Raw genomic sequence first — 20,953 nt, forward strand, 5'->3', positions numbered from 1 at the left:
CACTGCCGTGCGCCACTGCCCTGCTGCTCCGGTGCATTTACCTGCCTGCCTGCCTGCCTGGCTGGACGCCTGGACGGGCGCTCGCTGCATCTGCATGTGCAGCTGTTACCTACCCCACTGTCTTTACTCGCACTCTGACTCCATGTTACTCAAGTTGTGTACTCGTACGCGTACGTGCCAGCACATTTCAGTTGTATTCTTGCTTGTCTTACCGGATTGTTCGACCCCTCGTCCGTTTCCACTGCTTCTATTCCGTCCATACGCTTCCGATACGTTCAACCACCACGTACTGCAATGCACCGGTGATCATTTGGCCAGTGACTGAAGAGCATGTTCAGTACTCTACTGAATGTTGGTATCTCAGAACGGGTCTTGGATGCCCACACATCTCGACACATTGCACACGATGCGACTACAAGATTTGACAGCCCGGTTAGTTAACAGACAAGGAGGGTCTGGAGCTCTGGATCGTGATCTGGATCTTGGCGCGAGATGATGGATCTTGAGCTCTCCTTTTTCTCCTGCGGCTGAAAACTCGATCCGGATCTCTGAGTTCAGACATTAACGTGACCTTGAAGATAAGGGTGGCGCGCATTTTCAATGGCAGCGTGGCACATGCTTGCTGGGACGACGCACTGTTGAGTTCCAACTTGAGTTCATCTTCTGTTTGGGGTAAACGCCTTTCATTTTCCGACTATGACCGATCGATCCGCACACGCTCCGTAGCATAGGCCGTAGCCACTGCCGAGATGATGCCGCTACTACTGCTACGATGATCTTTGACATTTGTTCGCGTCCGATCGCGCGATCGGGACCTGGGGCATGGCAGAGCCGGGCAGCGCTGGCTAGCTAGGTAGAGTGCTAGTCTTGGCGCATGCTTCGCTGGAGCGATAAGAGTAGACTGATTGATGGAGCAGGGCTCATGAGAGGAGGAGGCGGCACTGCAGCGTTAGCTGAAAAAGAGTTCATACACGAGCATGGGTGTATGATGGGCCTCGGTTTGGACTTTGGAGCCGTTGCCAGCGTCTGTATCTGGACTCACCGGAGGAGCGGCCGCAGTGATTAGCGCGCACGCTTAATCGAAATGGACCACTAATCTGACTGGGCCACAACACGATGCTACTCTTAATCTGAGTAAACTTACTCCAGTTTTGCTAGAAAAAAAACGTGAGCACCTCTGTTATCGATGCTTTGCTGGAGAAAAGAAAAGAAAGACGTGCGCGTGCGCTGGGAAAGAGAAAAACCGAGGAATACGTCGCGCCTCCCGAGCCTACCACTGTAGTATAGTGGGAGTAGTAGATCCCACGCACGGCCACCCCGGGGAAAATTCAACCAGCGGGAAGGTGGGCCCATATCATCAGTGGGGAACAACTGACTCGTGGTCCTGGTGGCGGGGGTCACGCGCGGGCGGTTGGGGGCCAGGGATCAGCGGCGTGACGGGCAGACGGGCGTGTGAAGGAACGTGGAAGGAACCAGCCGCCCGACATCCGTCGCGGTCAAAGCGTGCCTGTGCGCGCGTCGTCGCCGGCGTTGGATTCCCTTTCCCTGGGGTGAAAATTGGAAAACAGTGATGGCAATCAGTAATCACCAAAAGGAGTAACACAGAGAGCTTTTGCAGCAGCAGGGGGCAATAAAGCCTGGCCCTATCATCGCCCGCCAGTGCCAGCGCCCTCTCGTCTCTGCTGTGGTCCGCTGCCCAGAGCCTCACTATCCCCGGCCTCTCGCCGCACGCAGCGCGGCCGCACCGGCGTCCTCGTCGTCCCGTCGTCCGTCACCGTGGTAACTGACTGGTATGCCGTCAGCCTCCCATCCCGCTCCCCTGCTTCGCCTCCCTCCGCGTGTTGATTCGTTGGTTGGTTGGTTGTGTGGTTTCGTCCCCTTCCTCGCCGTCGCCGTCACCGGTGACGCGACGCGCGCGCACGTACCACCACCTACGAGTGTAGGAGTGGAGTGCTCCGCTCTGCGCTGCGCTCCAGGTTTGCCGCCACCACCGACCGACCCTTTTCTTCTCCTCGCGCGCGAGAGAGCGGCTCCAAAACGAGAATCTGCCTGGGTGGCGCTTGGATGTGGATTTGCGAGCGACCCGCGCCCCTTTCCTGCGCTTCTAGTCCGGTCCGGTTGGTACTAGTACTATTCTACTGCTCCAGTAGGAGTAGATAGATAATGGTGGCTGTTGCCATCCATGGCCATGTTCCATGGCCTGGCCACTCATGGAGCAGTGGGGAATACTCGAGCGAGTCTTCGATTTGAATCCGCGAGCGTGGCCGCCCTCCCGCACGCAAGCGCACCAGTAACCAGTCCCGATCCGTGTCTCCCGGCCGCATGCGTGCACGCCTCCCCTCCCGCCGGAACTGTATCTACATTCTCCGGATTAAGATCCATCCATGTACTAGTAGCAGCATTATTCTACGGTGGTTTCCTGTATGACCAGTGTGGCGGTTACTAGCACTGCCGTTCGTGCGAGTCCACCATTTTCTCCTAATTTAATTTGGACGCTCCGCCCCGGCGCCCGGCCGGCGGTGGTTAAGCCTTCCCATTCCACGGCGAAGCAGGGCAAAGAATTCGCGATTATTTCGCCCGTCTAGGTGCCTTGTCCCCTTCGGCCGGGCCGGAGATCCAGCTGGAGAAATTCGTCGCCGCCCGGCGGCCGGTGAGACGGGCCTCTCCCCCGCTTCTCGCGTACTACGTGCGTGTAGTCGCCAAATGTGGTTGTGGCTGTGTGCGGAGCATGGACTGCGCTGCGCTTGCGACCAGTCAGAGCGGTGAGTGGGATCGAGCATCAACGGAGAATTAATAATTTAGTTAGCTGTGATCTCGCCCACAGCGACGGCGCAGCGGATTAAGATGCCCGTCGACCTCTCGGCTCTTGTGGCGTGGCCCTGGACGTGGTGCCGCCGCACTGCAGCGGTGGCGCGAGAATTGTGGACGTGGCGTAGTTAGTGGGGATCGTTTCCGTTTCCATTTCCCCCTTTCCGTTCATACTTTATACTGCTCCGTATTATGCTTCCAAAAGGATTTTTTGTTGTTTACATTACCCGCCGTCGTCGTCATCGCAGCTCATCGAAGCAAATGATTTCCTTCCTTGGCTTTCGGTCTCTCCTTTGCTGCCTTGCGAATCTCGTGTCGGCGGCGGCACTCCCCCGTGAGAGTGCACACTGCTACCGGGCGGCTATAAGATGAACCGGGGTTTTCCTTTCCTCTCACACCTCTCCTTCCCAGGGCACCAACCGCTAGACATTTTTGCCGGTTTCACCTTGCTCTTGCGAGTTCGTGTTCGCGCGCATGCGGCGGATTGCTAGCTGCTCCTTCTGAGGTATACAGACATACATACTTGCAGCTGCAGTCATGTCTGTCGAGTGTACTGTATGGGCTTTTAGGCGTTCTCTGTCGAATCATCAAGGTTTCTGTGGCCGTTGGGGTTTACACATATAGCTTGCTGTTTTGCCGGCTGGTTTTCTGCAACTTGCCGATGATCATGCTGGTTTTCAGCAACTTGAGTTCTCGGACAGTGAAAGTGATAAAAAGAAACCACCACCTGGTTTACTTTAAGTAAAGCATGCTCCCTTGTGTCTCACTACTTCTCTATGGTGCCTAGAGCCAGCAGGGGAGCCTTTGAATGGCCTAGCCTAATGTTTGGTCTTTACGTGCTTACTTTCAAACACTAGTCTTTCTTTACACTGCTAGGCCGTTGTATCTTGCTGCTCTATTATGATGGCTATGGACAACAGAGGAGCCTTTGAGTGGACTAGGCCTAGTGCTTGTCCTTTAACTGTGTTTTCAAACATCAATCCTCCCTTGCACTAGCTAGCTCATCTTTGATTTTTCCTTGTTGCATAAGCGTCATTCAATGTTTGCTCACATGATTACCACACTTTCCCCAGGTCTATACATATAGTCGGCGGTGATCGATACCAGACGCAGTGCCAAGATGGGGAGTCTGCACAAGACCACCTTTGTTCTCCTCATGTTCTGCTTGGCGGCGTTGGGAAGCGCGGATTATCTCAAGTACAAGGATCCGAAGCAGCCTCTTGGCGTTCGCATCAAGGATCTGCTTGGTCGGATGACCCTCGCTGAAAAGATCGGCCAGATGACCCAGATTGAGAGGGAGAATGCCACAGCAGAGGCCATGTCCAAGTACTTCATAGGTGCCTCTCACTTCCCTTGTGCTAAATTAACAACTGCAGATTCTGAAGGGTTGCAGAGCTGTCTGTAATAACATTTTGTATGATGCAGGTAGCGTACTGAGTGGTGGAGGCAGTGTGCCTTCTCCTCAGGCATCCGCTGCGGCTTGGCAGTCGATGGTGAACGAGATGCAAAAGGGCGCCCTTTCCACCCGCCTAGGTATTCCGATGATCTACGGTATTGATGCCGTGCATGGTCACAACAACGTCTACAAAGCTACCATCTTCCCACATAATGTTGGCCTCGGAGCTACCAGGTAGAAACTGCTCTCTTTTTTAAATTTTGATTGATGTGACAGTGAAATGTCATATATCCTGTAATATGGATGTCTATATTATATTAGATCAACTGTGACACATATGTTGATCTGAATTAATATGTTACTGTCTTCTAGGGACCCTATGTTGATAAAGAGGATAGGAGAAGCAACTGCTCTTGAAGTTAGAGCAACGGGAATTCCTTACGCTTTTGCTCCGTGTATTGCGGTAATAGATCGTACTTCTTGCATGGTTGATACTTTAGTATGGATGCCAAATGTGCCTTGCTATTGTTCCTAGATACTCACCCGTTGATGTTGCTCAGGTGTGTAGAGATCCAAGATGGGGACGCTGCTACGAAAGCTACAGCGAAGACCCAAAGGTTGTCCAGTCCATGACCACACTTATCTCTGGTCTGCAAGGCGACGTTCCGGCTGGTTCTGAGGGAAGGCCATACGTTGGTGGAAGGTAATATACATTTGACAGATACACTAGTAGGTAACTTGTGTTCTGTGCTTTAATCTGAAGAGGCGGAATTAACTTCGTTGTCACTCTTGGTACACTGCAGCAAGAAGGTTGCTGCATGCGCAAAGCACTATGTCGGTGACGGTGGTACGTTTATGGGGATCAACGAGAATGATACAATCATCGACGCCCATGGGCTGATGACTATCCATATGCCTGCTTATTACAATTCTATCATCAGAGGTGTCTCCACTGTTATGACCTCGTACTCTAGCTGGAACGGCAAGAAAATGCACGCCAACCACTTCCTTGTCACTGATTTTCTGAAGAACAAGCTCAAATTCCGGGTCAGTTGCTCATTAGAAAGGCAGAACAATTTCACTCTTTGTTTTCTTCAGGCCTATTTTAAGATACTGATGTAATCAATTTGGTGGGATTTCGCGCAAACAGGGTTTCGTGATTTCAGACTGGCAAGGCATTGATCGGATTACTAGTCCTCCAGGTGTGAACTATTCTTATTCAGTTGAGGCCGGAGTTGGTGCCGGTATTGACATGGTAAGATGTGCAAATTACATATACTTCAGCCAACTCCAACTTTTTGGATAAAACATGAGTAAAGATAGGATGTTTCTTATCTGATACACCGTTGACAGTTGTTATCTCTTCTAGAACTAATACAAATATGCCATTTTCTTCCATTCTGACCATGCTCTGGTATACACTATTCTGCAGATCATGGTTCCTTTTGCCTACACCGAATTCATTGATGATCTGACATACCAAGTAAAGAACAACATTATCCCCATGAGCAGAATCGATGATGCTGTCTACAGGATTCTTAGGGTGAAGTTCACCATGGGCCTGTTTGAGAGCCCCTATGCTGACCCAAGCCTCGTTGGTGAACTCGGGAAGCAGGTTAGTTCTCAACACCACATTTTCAACACTTCATTTGTCAGGATCCATGAATTCTTACTATAAATTCCGTCCCATTGTTAGGAACACCGCGATCTCGCTCGTGAAGCCGTCAGGAAGTCATTGGTGTTGCTGAAAAATGGAAAATCTGCCTCCGCTCCGCTGTTGCCTCTCCCGAAGAAGGCCGGAAAGATCCTCGTCGCCGGAAGCCACGCCGACGACTTGGGCAGCCAGTGCGGAGGATGGACCATCACATGGCAAGGACAGACCGGCAACGACAAAACTGCCGGTAAATATTCATTGCTTGCTTGTAGTACTAATATGTGGCAACGTCGTCGGAAATTGGGCCAAAAGTTGATGGAATCATGTGATGAAACGCATGCAGGGACGACGATCCTTTCGGCGATCAAGTCCACCGTCGACCCCAGCACGGAGGTGGTCTTCTCGGAGAACCCGGACAGCGCCGCCGTGGACAGCGGCAAGTACGACTACGCCATCGTGGTGGTCGGCGAGCCGCCCTACGCCGAGACGTTCGGCGACAACCTCAACCTGACGATCCCTGCCCCGGGTCCCTCGGTGATCCAGAGCGTGTGCAAGAGCGTCAGGTGCGTGGTGGTGCTCATCTCCGGCAGGCCGCTGGTGGTGGAGCCGTACATCGGCGCCATGGACGCGTTCGTCGCCGCGTGGCTGCCCGGCTCCGAGGGCCAGGGCGTCACCGACGTGCTGTTCGGCGACTACGGGTTCTCCGGGAAGCTGGCCAGGACGTGGTTCAAGTCGGTGGACCAGCTGCCGATGAACGTCGGCGACAAGCACTACGACCCGCTGTTCCCCTTCGGGTTTGGCCTCACCACTGAGGCCAACAAGTGAGTCGGCTGAGATAACTGAGATGGGATGTATCTCGGTTGGGCTGGAGAGATGGGACACATACATACATTGCGTTTTGTGGTTGATTTGTTAGCAATAAAAGAGCGATGCGTTCTTACAGATCCGGTGGTGTTACAGCAAGCCGTCCGATCGCCATAATAATCGTCGTTATGACAATTTTAACTGAAAAGACCGCCCTAACAAAGCCGTCATCCTGTCCTTGGTCGCCATAATTTTCAAAGGTGCTTCAAATCGAGCCCGTGAGCCTCCATATTTGACTTATGTGGGAAATATTTGGAGCGCACTCCGTCTAGAAAATGGCTTGGCGTGAACAACAGTGCTCTTCTGGTCTGCTCTGCCGCCTCCCCTCTATTGCCGTAGCGTCGTCTTTCACCGCTTTCGGCTGCCCCAGTCCCTGTCGGCGACAGTATCGACGACACCTTGAGCCTTTCGTCTGATTTCATCGTTTTGGACTTATCTCGCGCCTTCTACGCCTTTGGTGGTTGACGCACCTCCTGCGCCTTCGATGATCGACCGCCACCACCTAGGCCAGCATCTCGTTCACGTTGCCGTGGAAGAGTCCGACAATGAGGTGACAAAGCCTATGACACTGCATGAAGGCGGCGGCCTCCTCCCGCGGGTGACGAAGGGACAGAAGAAGAAGACGAGGAAACTAGGTACCCGCGGCCCTTCCCCAACTTGCTTCGTCCCTCCGGCCTGCAAAACTGGGGCACCTTCCCGGTCGTACGCCGGAGTGGATACGACGACGTGGTATAAAAATGAATCCTTTGCCTTGTATTTGGTTTTTGTTCAACTTAACGCGAGGTGATCATGGAAATTTGTTGTCAAATGGGCAACGTTTACTATTTAGTGACGATTTTCTAAATTTGGATGGATCGATCTTCAACGAAGAATCATTTATCAATGCGATGATGGGTCAGTCCGAGACAAATGTTGTGGATCTCGATGGCACATCGTTATCGCTTTTTGATCATCAGTTTGACCAAGATATGGAATTTGATCAATTCGAGCCCCACTGGCTCGGCAAAGAAGACAATTTGGGGAAACAACTTTAACCCCCGATGTGGATGTTGCGCTTGCCCTATCATGTCAAGATATCTCTCTTGATGTGATTGTCAGGAAAGATCAATCGGAAACAAAGTATTGAAAGCAAATTGAGGAGCGTTTCCAACATCATCTTGGGTGGAGACCGAAACGTAGTATCAAATCTCTCACATACCAATGGGGTATGATTCAAGAGATGTGCATCTGTTGGGTGGGTTGCAAGGAGCAAGTGAAGCACTCTCCTCCTAGCGGTGTCAACATTGATCAATATGTAAGTATAATCTTGTTCTGCATTTGTTTGCCACATTTGCATTAATTTAAGCATTCTCATCAATCTGTGCATTTGTTTGTTTTAGGATGAGATAGCCCAAGAGAGGTACAAACAAATGACTAAGTCGAAGGGCAAACCGTTTGGCCTCCAACATTGTTGAGATTTATTAGAAAAGCACAAGAAGTGAAAGATGAGGAGTGATGACGGTAACCCAAAAGCTGGAAAGTACACCAATTCCTCTTTGGAGATGGACGGCTACACATATGTTGTAGATGGAGAGGAAATGTCAAATGTGCCTAGAAGTACTACTACGATGTCTACGGCGGGTCGGCCCGCTAGGAGAAAGTATGAAAAGCTAAGGCTCAAGAGAGAAGGAGTGGTGGAGGCGATTAAAAGAGACCGATGAGTTGACAAAGACAAGAAACAAGTACACCAAGAAGAGGAAGTAAGAAAAGTTAGTGATGGGCGAGACGAAGAACCAAGACAAGAGGGTTAGGTGAGGTGTAATGCAACAGAGTAGACAAGGTCAGGAAGAGGTGGTGGCGCCTAGCTCCAAATGTAGCAACAAATGGAGACGCGTAGGCTTGAAATGCAGTAGAAGATGGAGGCGCGTATGTTCCAAATTAAGGAGGTTAGGGCAAGAGATTATCGCATAGCCAAGCAGAATCGATTCATCATGTTAGATCTAAACCTAATATATCCAGCGGCATGAGATTTTTGGGCGTGACAGTGAGACTTGATCATTATTTTCTAGAAGCTCGAAGGAGGGGACGATGCAGAAGGCGGGAACATGTGATTTGTACATGTCACTGTTGGAATGATTTTGCAACTTATCAAAAATTACGTGCATGTTTGTTTGATGTTCTAAATGTTTAAATTTGAAAGGAACTGAAGTGTTTGAACGTGAAACCGATTGTTTTTATGAAATATGAGATATAATAACTTTGAGGTTGGGTGTGATTTGCATTCTCTTCGACCCCCCACCCTGAAGGAAATATGCCCTAGAGGCAATAATAAAGTTATTATTTATTTCCTATTTCATGATAAATGTTTATTATTCATGCTAGAATTGTATTAACCGGAAACATAATACATGTGTGAATACATAGACAAATAGAGTGTCACTAGTATGCCTCTACTTGACTAGCTCGTTGATCAAAGATGGTTAAGTTTCCTAACCATAGACATGATTTGTCATTTGATTAACGGGATCACATCATTAGGAGAATGATGTGATTGACTTGACCCATTCCATTAGCTTAGCACTTGATCGTTTAGTTTGTTGCTATTGCTTTCTTCATGACTTATACATGTTCCTATGACTATGAGATTATGCAACTCCCGTTTACCGGAGGAACACTTTGTGTGCCACCAAACGTCACAACGTAATTGGGTGATTATAAAGGTGCTCTACAGGTGTCTCCAAAGGTACTTGTTGGGTTGGCGTATTTCGAGATTAGGATTTGTCACTCCGATTGTCGGAGAGGTATCTTTGGGCCCACTCGGTAATGTACATCACTATAAGCCTTGCAAGCATTGCAACTAATGGGTTAGTTATGGGATAATGTATTACGGAACGAGTAAAGAGACTTGCCGGTAACCATATTGAACTAGGTATTGATATACCGACGATCGAATCTCGGGCAAGTAACATACCGATGACAAAGGGAATAACGTATGTTGTTATGCGGTCTGACCGATAAAGATCTTCGTAGAATATGTAGGAGACAATATGGGCATCCAGGTCCTGCTATTGGTTATTGACCAGGGAGGTGTCTCGGTCATGTCTACATAGTTCTCGAACCCGTAGGGTCCGCACGCTTAACGTTCGTTGACGATATAGTACTTTATGAGTTATGTATGTTGATGACCGAATGTTGTTCGGAGTCCGGGATGAGATCACGGACATGACGAGGAACTCCGGAATGGTCCGGAGATAAAGTTTGATATATGGGATAATAGTGTTTGGTCACCGGAAGGGTTCTGGAAATTACCAGAAGGGGTTCCGGATGTTTCCCGAAATGTTTGGGTACGAGAACACTTTATTTGGGCCAAAGGGGAAAGCCCACAAGGTTTTTGGAAAGCGCAAAAGGAAGTTTTGCGGAGTCCAGGGGCCAGACGCCAGGGTCCCTGGCGTCTGGGTCCAGACGCCGGGAACCCTGGCGTCTGGCCCTGGAGTCCGAGAAGGACTCTTGCCTTTCGGGTGAATCCGACTTTGTGGAGGCTTTTACTCCAAGTTTCGACCCCAAGGCTCAACATATAAATAGAGGGGTAGGGCTAGCACCCAAGACACATCAAGAAACACCAAGCCATGTGCCGGCAACCTCGTCCCCTCTAGTTTATCCTCCGTCACAGTTTTCGTAGTGCTTAGGCGAAGCCCTGCGGAGATTGTTCTTCACCAACACCGTCACCACGCCGTCGTGCTGCCGGAACTCATCTACTACTTCGCCCCTCTTGCTAGATCGAGAAGGCGAGGACGTCACCGAGCCGAACGTGTGCAGAACTCGGAGGTGTCGTGCTTTCGGTACTTGGATCGGTCGGATGTGAAGATGTACGACTACATCAACCGCGTTGATATAACGCTTCCGCGAATGGTCTACGAGGGTACGTAGACAACACTCTCCCCTCTCGTTGCTATGCATCACCATGATCTTGCGTGTGCGTCGGATTTTTTTTGAAATTACTACGTTCCCCAACAGTGGCATCCGAGCCAGGTTTTATGCATTGATGTTATATGCACGAGTAGAACACAAGTGAGTTATGGGCGATATAAGTCATACTGCTTAACAGCATGTCATACTTTGGTTCGGCGGTATTGTTGGATGAAGCGGCCCGGACCGACATTACGCGTACGCTTACGCGAGACTGGTTCTACCGACGTGCTTTGCACATAGGTGGCTGGCGGGTGTCAGTTTCTCCAACTTTAGTTGAACCGAGTGTGGCTACGCCCGGTCCTTGCGAAGGTTAAAACAACACCAACTTGACAAACTATCGTTGTGGTTTTGATGTGTAGGTAAGAACGGTTCTTGCTAAGCCTAGTAGCAGTCACGTAAAACTTGCAACAACAAAGTAGATGATGTCTAACTTGTTTTTGTAGGGCATGTTGTGATGTGATATGGTCAAGATATGATGCTAAATTTTATTGTATGAGATGATCAGGTTTTGTAATCGAGTTATCGGCAACTAGCATGAGCCATATGGTTGTCGCTTTATTGTATGCAATGCAATCGCCCTGTAATGCTTTACTTTATCACTAAGCGGTAGCGATAGTCGTGGAAGCATAAGATTGGCGAGACGACAACGATGCTACAATGGAGATCAATGTGTTGCGCGGGTGACGATGGTGATCATGAAGGTGCTTCAGAGATGGAGATCACAAGCACAAGATGATGATGGCCATATCATATCACTTATATTGATTGCATGTGATGTTTATCTTTTATGCATCTTATCTTGCTTTGATTGATGGTAGCATTATAAGATGATTTCTCACTAAATTTCATGATAAAAGTGTTCTCCCTGAGTATGCACCGTTGCCAAAGTTCGTCGTGCCCAGACACCACGTGATGATCGGGTGTGATAAGCTCTACGTCCATCTACAACGGGTGCAAGCCAGTTTTTGCACACATAGAATACTCAGGTTAAACTTGACGAGCCTAGCATATGCAGATATGGCCTCGGAACACTGAGACCGAAAGGTCGAGCGTGAATCATATAGTAGATATGATCAACATATTAATGTTCACCATTGAAAGCTACTCCATTTCACGTGATGATCGGTTATGGTTTAGTTGATGTCTTTCTAAGTGCGAGTTCTTAAGTAATATGATTAATTGAACTTAAATTTATCATGAACTTAGTACCTGATAGTATTTTGCTTGTCTATGTTGATTGTAGATAGATGGCCCGTGCTGTTATTCCGTTGAATTTTAATGCGTTCCTTGAGAAAGCAAAGTTGAAATATGATGGTAGCAATTACACGGATTGGGTCCGTAACTTGAGGATTATCCTCATTGCTGCACAGAAGAATGATGTTCTGGAAGCACCGCTAAGTGCCAAGCCTGCTGCAGGAGCAACACCAGATGTTATGAACATCTGACAGAGCAAAGCTGATGAGTACTCGATAGTTCAGTGTGCCATGCTTTACGGCTTAGAACCGGGTCTTCAACAACGTTTTGAACGTCATGGAGCATATGAGATGTTCCAGGAGTTGAAGTTAATATTTCAAGAAAATGCCCGGATTGAGAGATATGAAGTCTCCAATAAGTTCTATAGCTGCAAGATGGAGGAGAATAGTTCTGTCAGTGAACATATACTCAAAATGTCTGGGTATCATAATCACTTGACTCAAATGGGAGTTAATCTTCCTATTGATAGTGTCATTAACAGAGGTCTTCAATCACTGCCACCAAGCTACAAGAGCTTCGTGATGAACTATAACATGCAAGGGATGGATAAGACGATTCCCGAGCTCTTCGCAATGCTAAAGGCTGCGGAGGTAGAAATCAAGAAGAAGCATCAAGTGTTGATGGTCAATAAGACCGCCAGTTTCAAGAAAAAGGGCAAAGGGAAGAAGAAGGGGAACTTCAAGAAGAACATCAAACAAGTTGCTGCTCAGGAGAAGAAACCCAAATCTGGACCTAAGTCTGAAACTGAGTGCTTCTACTGCAAGCAGACTAGACACTGGAAGCGGAACTGCCCCAAGTATTTGGCGGATAAGAAGGATGGCAAGGTGAAAAAAGGTATATGTGATATACATGTTATTGATGTGTACCTTACTAGAGCTCGCAGTAGCACCTGGGTATTTGATACTGGTTCCGTTGCTAATATTTGCAACTCGAAACAGGGACTACGGATTAAGCAAACACTGGCCAAGGACGAGGTGACGATGCGCGTGGGAAATGGTTCCAAAGTCGATGTGATCACGGTCGGCACGCTACCTCTACATCTACCTTCGGGATTAGTTTTAGACCTAAACAATTGTTATTTGGTGCCAGCGTTGAGCATGAACATTATATCTAGATCTTGTTTGATGCGAGACGGTTATTCATTTAAATCAGAGAATAATGGTTGTTCTATTTATATGAGTAATATCTTTTATGGTCATGCACCCTTGAAGAGTGGTCTATTTTTGATGAATCTCAATAGTAGTGATACACATATTCATAATGTTGAAGCCAAAAGATGCAGATTTGATAATGATAATGCAACTTATTTGTGGCACTGCCGTTTAGGTCATATCGGTGTAAAGCGCATGAAGAAACTCCATACTGATGGACTTTTGGAACCACTTGATTATGAATCACTTGATACTTGCGAACTGTGCCTCATGGGCAAGATGACTAAAACGCCGTTCTCCGGTACTATGGAGAGAGCAATAGATTTGTTGGAAATCATACATACAGATGTATGTGGTCCGATGAATGTTGAGGCTCGTGGCAGATATCGTTATTTTCTCACCTTCATAGATGATTTAAGCAGATATGGGTATATCTACTTAATGAAACATAAATCTGAAACATTTGAAAAGTTTAAAGAATTTCAGAGTGAAGTTGAAAATCATCGTAACAAGAAAATAAAATTTCTACGATCTGATCGTGGAGGAGAATATTTGAGTTACGAGTTTGGTCTACATTTGAAACAAAGCGGAATAGTTTCGCAACTCACGCCACCCGGAACACCACAGTGTAATGGTGTGTCCGAACGTCGTAATCATACCTTACTAGATATGGTGCGATCTATGATGTCTCTTACTGATTTACCGCTATCGTTTTGGGGTTATGCTTTAGAGACGGCCGCAATCACGTTAAATAGGGCACCATCAAAATCCATTAAGACGACGCCTTATGAACTGTGGTTTGGCAAGAAACCAAAGTTGTCGTTTCTTAAAGTTTGGGGCTGCGATGCTTATGTGAAAAAGCTTCAACCTGATAAGCTCGAACCCAAATCGGAGAAATGTGTCTTCATAGGATACCCAAAGGAGACTGTTGGGTACACCTTCTATCACAGATCCGAAGGCAAGACATTCGTTGCTAAGAATGGATCCTTTCTAGAGAAGGAGTTTCTCTCGAAAGAAGTGAGTGGGAGGAAAGTAGAACTTGATGATGTAACTGTACCTGCTCCCTTATTGGAAAGTAGTTCATCACAGAAACCGGTTTCTGTGACACCTACACCAATTAGTGAGGAAGTTAATGATGATGATCATGGAACTTTAGATCAAGTTATTACTGAACCTCGTAGATCAACAAGAGTAAGATCCGCACCAGAGTGGTACGGTAATCCTGTTCTGGAAGTCATGCTACTGGATCATGATGAACCTACGAACTATGAAGAAGCAATGGTGAGCCTAGATTCTGCAAAATGGCTTGAAGCCATGAAATCTGAGATGGGATCCATGTATGAGAACAAAGTGTGGACTTTGGTTGACTTGCCCGTTGATCGGCAAGCAATTGAGAATAAATGGATCTTCAAGAAGAAGACTGACGCTGACGGTAATATTACTGTCTACAAAGCTCGACTTGTTGCGAAAGGTTTTCGACAAGTTCAAGGGATTGACTACGATGAGACCTTCTCACCCGTAGCGATGCTTAAGTCTGTCCGAATCATGTTAGCGATTGCCGCATTTTATGATTATGAAATTTGGCAGATGGATGTCAAAACTGCATTCCTGAATGGATTTCTTGAAGAAGAGTTGTATATGATGCAACCGGAAGGTTTTGTCGATCCAAAGGGAGCTAACAAAGTGTGCAAGCTCCAGCGATCCATTTATGGACTGGTGCAAGCCTCTCGGAGTTGGAATAAACGCTTTGATAGTGTGATCAAAGCATTTGGTTTTGTACAGACTTTTGGAGAAGCCTGTATTTACAAGAAAGTGAGTGGGAGCTTTGTAGCATTTCTGATATTATATGTGGATGACATATTACTAATTGGAAATGATATAGAATTTCTGGATAGCATAAAGGGATACTTGAATAAAAGTTTTTCTATGAAAGACCTCGATGAAGCTGCTTACATATTGGGCATCAAGATCTATAGAGATAGATCAAAACACTTAATTGGACTTTCACAAAGCACATACCTTGACAAACTTTTGAAAAAGTTCAAAATGGATCAAGCAAAGAAAGGGTTTTTGCCTGTGTTACAAGGTGTGAAGTTGAGTAAGACTCAATGCCCGACCACTGCAGAAGATAGAGAGAAGATGAAATATGTTCCCTATGCTTCAGCCATAGGCTCTATCATGTATGCAATGCTGTGTACCAGACCTGATATGTGCCTTGCTATAAGTCTAGCAGGGAGGTACCAAAGTAATCAAGGAGTGGATCACTGGACAGCGGTCAAGAACATCCTGAAATACCTGAAAAGGACTAAGGATATGTTTCTCGTTTATGGAGGTGACAAAGAGCTCATCGTAAATGGTTACGTTGACGCAAGATTTGACACTGATCCGGACGATTCTAAATCGCAAACCGGATACATGTTTATATTAAACGGTGGAGCTATCAGTTGGTGCAGTTCTAAACAAAGCGTCATGGCGGGATCTACGTCTGAAGCGGAGTACATAGCTGCTTCGGAAGCAACAAATGAAGGAGTCTGGATGAAGGAGTTCATATCCGATCTAGGTGTCATACCTAGTGCATCGGGTCCAATGAAAATCTTTTGTGACAATACTGGTGCAATTGCCTTGGCAAAGGAATCCAGATTTCACAAGAGAACCAAGCACATCAAGAGACGCTTCAATTCCATCCGGGATTTAGTCCAGGTGGGAGACATAGAAATTTGCAAGATACATACGGATCTGAATGTTGCAGACCCGTTGACTAAGCCTTTTCCACGAGCAAAACATGATCATCACCAAGGCTCCATGGGTGTTAGAATCATTACTGTGTAATCTAGATTATTGACTCTAGTGCAAGTGGGAGACTGAAGGAAATATGCCCTAGAGGCAATAATAAAGTTATTATTTATTTCCTTATTTCATGATAAATGTTTATTATTCATGCTAGAATTGTATTAACCGGAAACATAATACATGTGTGAATACATAGACAAACAGAGTGTCACTAGTATGCCTCTACTTGACTAGCTCGTTGATCAAAGATGGTTAAGTTTCCTAACCATAGACATGAGTTGTCATTTGATTAATAGGATCACATCATTAGGAGAATGATGTGATTGACTTGACCCATTCTGTTAGCTTAGCACTTGATCGTTTAGTTTGTTGCTATTGCTTTCTTCATGACTTATCACTAGTAGAAAAGGGGGCAACGGTCCAGGCCGGGTCAGCCCATTAGTCCCGGTTCAGTCTAGAACCAGGACCCATGGGGGCATTGGACCCGGTTCGTGAGCCTAGGGGGCCGGCCGGGCCACGTGGGCCATTGGTCCCGGTTCGTCTAGACCTTTTGGTCCCGGTTGGTGGGACGAACCGGGACCAATGGCCTCGCTCCTGGCCCACCACCATTGGTCCTGGTTGGTGGCTCGAACCGGGACCTAAGGCTCCCCTTTAGTCCCGGTTCATGCCACCAACCAGGACCAATGAGGTGCCTATATATACCCCTTCGCGTAAGAGCAGAGCACACTGCTCTGTTTTTTTCTGACGGAGGGGGAGAGGGCTTGGTGGTGCTCTAGCTCACCTCCTATGCACACAAGGTGTTCGATGGAATGCCCGAGCCACACTACTTAAGCTTTCTCCTCTCCAAGCTCGACCTTCAAGCTCCATTTTCCTCAATATTTGTCTAGGTTTAGCGGTCCGTCATGCCCCGTCCCCGTCTTCACCGCCGTCGATCACCCGCGCCGAGCTCATCGCCGGCACCACCGTGGTGAGCCTCTTATTCTTATCTTCTTTTTGAAAGGAAAAATATTCTTACTTGTATGTTTACATAGATACTTGTATTATTTTTTTACTTTTATTATTGCATCTTATATAGTGCGATGGTTTTGGTATCCGCCTCCGTCGGCCCTCGTCCTGTCTATGATTCGGATGTGGTATATATATTATCTTTATAACTATTGGTTCATTTATTGTTTATGAAAATTATGCCGACCAACGTGACATAAATTTTATTTATGTAGGATGTATGTGAATCGGAAATTCCAACTGACCCTATTGTCGAGAGGTTAAATTTAGTTGAAGAAGAAAACAATTTGTTGAAGGAAAAAATAAAAAAAATTGAGGAGGAGAAGATGATATTGGAGTTGCATGTTGCGGATGTCGTCGATGATCACAAGATCAAGATGGATGCAATGCGCTTGAAGATTAGAAAGATTAGAAAATATGCCATTCATACCGAGGCTTGGTATCATTATGTCATTGGATCAATTGTTACCTTGGTTGCGATTATGATCGCATTTGTTTTCGCATTGAAATGTTTTACATAGTTTTAATGTATGGTTTAATTAATTAGATGCTCTGGAGAGCTATATGTTGTTAGATGAGAACTATGTATGTACTTTGGTTTTAATGTGATGACGAACTTCTATTAATTTGGACACTTAATTATATATAACGCACGCAGATGAACCGGCAATGGACAGACACACCTCCGAGTACATTAAGGGCGTGCATGAGTTTCTCGATGCGGCTGAGGCAAAGAAGCAGAATGGTTTTATGTGTTGTCCATGCACTGAATGTGGGAATACGAGGTCTTACTCTAACCGGAAAATCCTTCACTCCCACCTGCTTTACAAGGGTTTCATGCCACACTATAATGTTTGGACGAGGCATGGAGAAATAGGGGTTATGATGGAAGACGGCGAAGAATAAGAGTACGATGACAACTATGTACCCCCTGAATACGGTGATGCTGCAACGAGGGGAGCTGGTGAAGATCAAGAGGAACTAGACGATGTGCCCAATGATGCTGCAACAGGTGAAGCTGCTGAAGATCAAGAGGAACCAGACGATGTGCCCGATGATGATGATCTCCGCTGGGTCATTGTTGATGCAAGGACGCAATGCGAAAGTCAAAAGGAGAAGCTGAAGTTCGATCGCATGTTAGAGGATCACAAAAAAGGGTTGTACCCCAATTGTGAAGATGGCAACACAAAGCTCGGTACCATACTGGAATTGCTGCAGTGGGAGGCAGAGAATGCTGTGGCTGACAAAGGATTTGAGAAGCTACTAAAAATATTGAAGAAGAAGCTTCCAAAGGATAACGAATTGCCCGACAGTACATACACATCAAAGAAGGTCGTATGCCCTCTAGGATTGGAGGTGGAGAAGATACATGCATGCCCTAATGACTGCATCCTCTACCTGGTGCATACAAGGATCTGAACGCATGCCCGGTATGCGATGCATTGCGGTATAAGATCAGACGAGATGACCCTGGTGATGTTGACGGCGAGCCCCCCAGGAAGAGGGTTCCTGCGAAGGTGATGTGGTATGCTCCTATAATACCACGGTTGAAACGTCTGTTCAGAAACGAAGAGCATGCCAAGTTGATGCGATGGCACAGTGAGGACCGGAAGAAAGACGGGAAGTTGAGAGCACCCGCTGATGGGTCACAGCGGAGAAAAATCAAGAGAAACTACTGGGATGAGTTTGCAAAGGACCCAAGGAACGTATGGTTTGCTTTAAGCGCGGATGGCATTAATCCTTTCGGGGAGCAGAGCAGCAATCACAGCACCTGGCCCATGACTCTATGTATGTATAACCTTCCTCCTTGGATGTGCATGAAGCGGAAGTTAAATTATGATGCCAGTTCTCATCCAAGGCCCTAAGCAACCCGGCAACGACATTGATGTGTACCTAAGGCCATTAGTTGAAGAACTTTTACAGCTGTGGAATGGAAACAGTGTACGTACGTGGGATGAGCACAGACAGGAGGAATTTAACCTAAAGGCGTTGCTGTTCATGACCATCAACGATTGTCCCACTCTCAGTAACCTTTCAGGACAGACAAACAAAGGATACCACGCATGCACGCACTGTTTAGATGACACTGAAAGTATATACCTGGACAAATGCAGGAAGAATGTGTACCTGGGCCATCGTCGATTTCTTCCGACCAACCATCAATGTCGAAAGAAAGGCAAGCATTTCAAAGGCGAGGCAGATCACCGGAAGAAGCCCGCCATGCGTACCGGTGATCACGTGCTTGCTATGGTCAATGATTTACACGTAATCTTTGGAAAGGGTCCTGGCGGACTAGCTTTTCTGAATGACGCTGAGGGACACACACCCATGTGGAAGAAGAAATCTATATTTTGGGACCTACCCTACTAGAAAGACCTAGAGGTCCTCTCTTTAATCGACGTGATGCACGTGACGAAGAACCTTTGCGTGAACCTGCTAGGCTTCTTGGGCGTGTATGGGAAGATAAAAGATACACCCGAGGCACGGGAGGACCTGCAACGTTTGCACGAAAAAGGCGGCATGCCTCCGAAGCAGTATAAAGGTCCTGCCAGCTACGCTCTTACGAAAGAAGAGAAAGAAATCTTCTTTGAATACCTGCTCAGTACGAAGGTCACGACTGGCTTCTCGTTGAATATGAAGGGAATAATAAATACACCAGAGAAAAAGTTTCAGAACCTAAAGTCTCATGACTGCCACGTGATTATGACGCAACTGCTTCCAGTTGCATTGAGGGGGCTTCTACCGGAAAATGTCCGATTAGCCATTGTGAAGCTATGTGCATTCCTCAATGCAATCTCTCAGAAGGTGATCGATCCAGAAATCGTACCAAGGATAAGGAGTGATGTGGCGCAATGTCTTGTCAGTTTCGAGCTGGTGTTCCCACCATCCTTCTTCAATATCATGACGCACGTCCTAGTTCATCTAGTCGACGAGATTGTCATCCTGGGGCCCGTATTTCTACACAATATGTTCCCCTTTGAGAGGTTCATGGGAGTCCTAAATAAATATGTCCGTAACCACGCTAGGCCATAAGGAAGCATCTCCATGGGCCATCAAACAGAGGATGTTATCGGGTTTTGTGTTGACTTCATTCCTGGCCTTAAGAAGATAGGTCTCCCTAAATCGCGGTATGAGGGGTGACTGACTGGAAAAGGCACTCTTGGAAGTGACTCAATAATATGCAGGGACGGATATTCTTGGTCTCAAGCACACTACACAGTTCTACAGAACTCTACCTTGGTGACCCCGTATGTCGATGAACACAAGAACAGTCTGCGCTCCAAACACCCGGAGCAGTGCGACGACTGGATTACATGTGAACACATCAGGACTTTCAGCAGTTGGTTGGAAACATGTCTCAGAGGTGACAACACTGTTTGTGATGAGCTGTACTTGTTGTCCAGGGGACCATCTTTGACTGTATTGACTTACAAAGGATACGAGATAAATGGGAATACATTTTACACGATTGCCCAAGATCAAAAGAGCACCAACCAAAACAGCGGTGTCCGCTTTAATGCAGCAATCGAGAGTGGAAAGGACACATATTATGGTTACATAGTGGACATATGGGAACTTGACTACGGACATGATTTTAAGGTCCCTTTGTTTAAGTGCAAATGGGTCAATCTGTCACGAGGCGGGGTACAGGTAGACCCACAGTACGGAATGACAACAGTGGATGTGAAAAATCTTGGGTACACTGACGAACCGTTCGTCCTAGCCAATGATGTGGCACAGGTTATCTATGTGAAGGACATGTCTACCAAACCGAGAAAAAGAAAAGATAATGAAGCGAATACATCATACGATGAGCCAAAGCGCCACATAGTTCTTTCAGGAAAAAGGGATATCCTGGGAGTGGAGGGCAAGACAGACATGTCTGAAGATTATGAAAAGTTTCATGAAATTCCTCCCTTCAATGTCAAGGCTGACCCAAGCATCCTGATAAACGATGAAGATTATCCATGATTACGGCGCAATAAGCAAATGACACAAGCGAAGAAAAAATGAAGACTTTCTCCCGCAACTTTTATGATGATACCATGCCAACTTTGTAATACACGAGTATGCTATGCCAAC

At 46.9% G+C, this 20,953-nt stretch overlaps 1 protein-coding gene across 1 annotated transcript; it reads left to right on the top strand.

Annotated features, from left to right (window-relative positions):
- The first annotated feature begins 1,641 nt into the window (after window positions 1–1,641).
- LOC119303137 (beta-glucosidase BoGH3B-like) lies at window positions 1,642–6,800 on the top strand. Its single transcript, XM_037580226.1, has 10 exons — window positions 1,642–1,790; window positions 3,882–4,145; window positions 4,234–4,438; window positions 4,577–4,667; window positions 4,765–4,907; window positions 5,008–5,251; window positions 5,355–5,459; window positions 5,637–5,819; window positions 5,901–6,105; window positions 6,202–6,800. Exons 2-10 carry the CDS (start codon window positions 3,929–3,931, stop codon window positions 6,681–6,683), a joined length of 1,875 nt encoding a protein of 624 aa, XP_037436123.1. The 5' UTR covers window positions 1,642–1,790; window positions 3,882–3,928; the 3' UTR covers window positions 6,684–6,800.
- Window positions 6,801–20,953: the final 14,153 nt, after the last annotated feature.

Source organism: Triticum dicoccoides, chromosome 5A (assembly GCF_002162155.2).
Source record: "Triticum dicoccoides isolate Atlit2015 ecotype Zavitan chromosome 5A, WEW_v2.0, whole genome shotgun sequence".
In the NCBI taxonomy this organism is placed as follows: domain Eukaryota; kingdom Viridiplantae; phylum Streptophyta; class Magnoliopsida; order Poales; family Poaceae; genus Triticum; species Triticum dicoccoides.

Bases quoted from the DNA above. Each gene is read 5' to 3' on its own strand.
- LOC119303137 (XM_037580226.1), top strand. From the start codon at position 3,929: ATGGGGAGTCTGCACAAGACCACCTTTGTTCTCCTCATGTTCTGCTTG. The intron at 4,146-4,233 runs GTGCCTCTCACT...TGTATGATGCAG, and splicing joins CATGTCCAAGTACTTCATAG to GTAGCGTACTGAGTGGTGGA. The intron at 4,439-4,576 runs GTAGAAACTGCT...ACTGTCTTCTAG, and splicing joins GTTGGCCTCGGAGCTACCAG to GGACCCTATGTTGATAAAGA.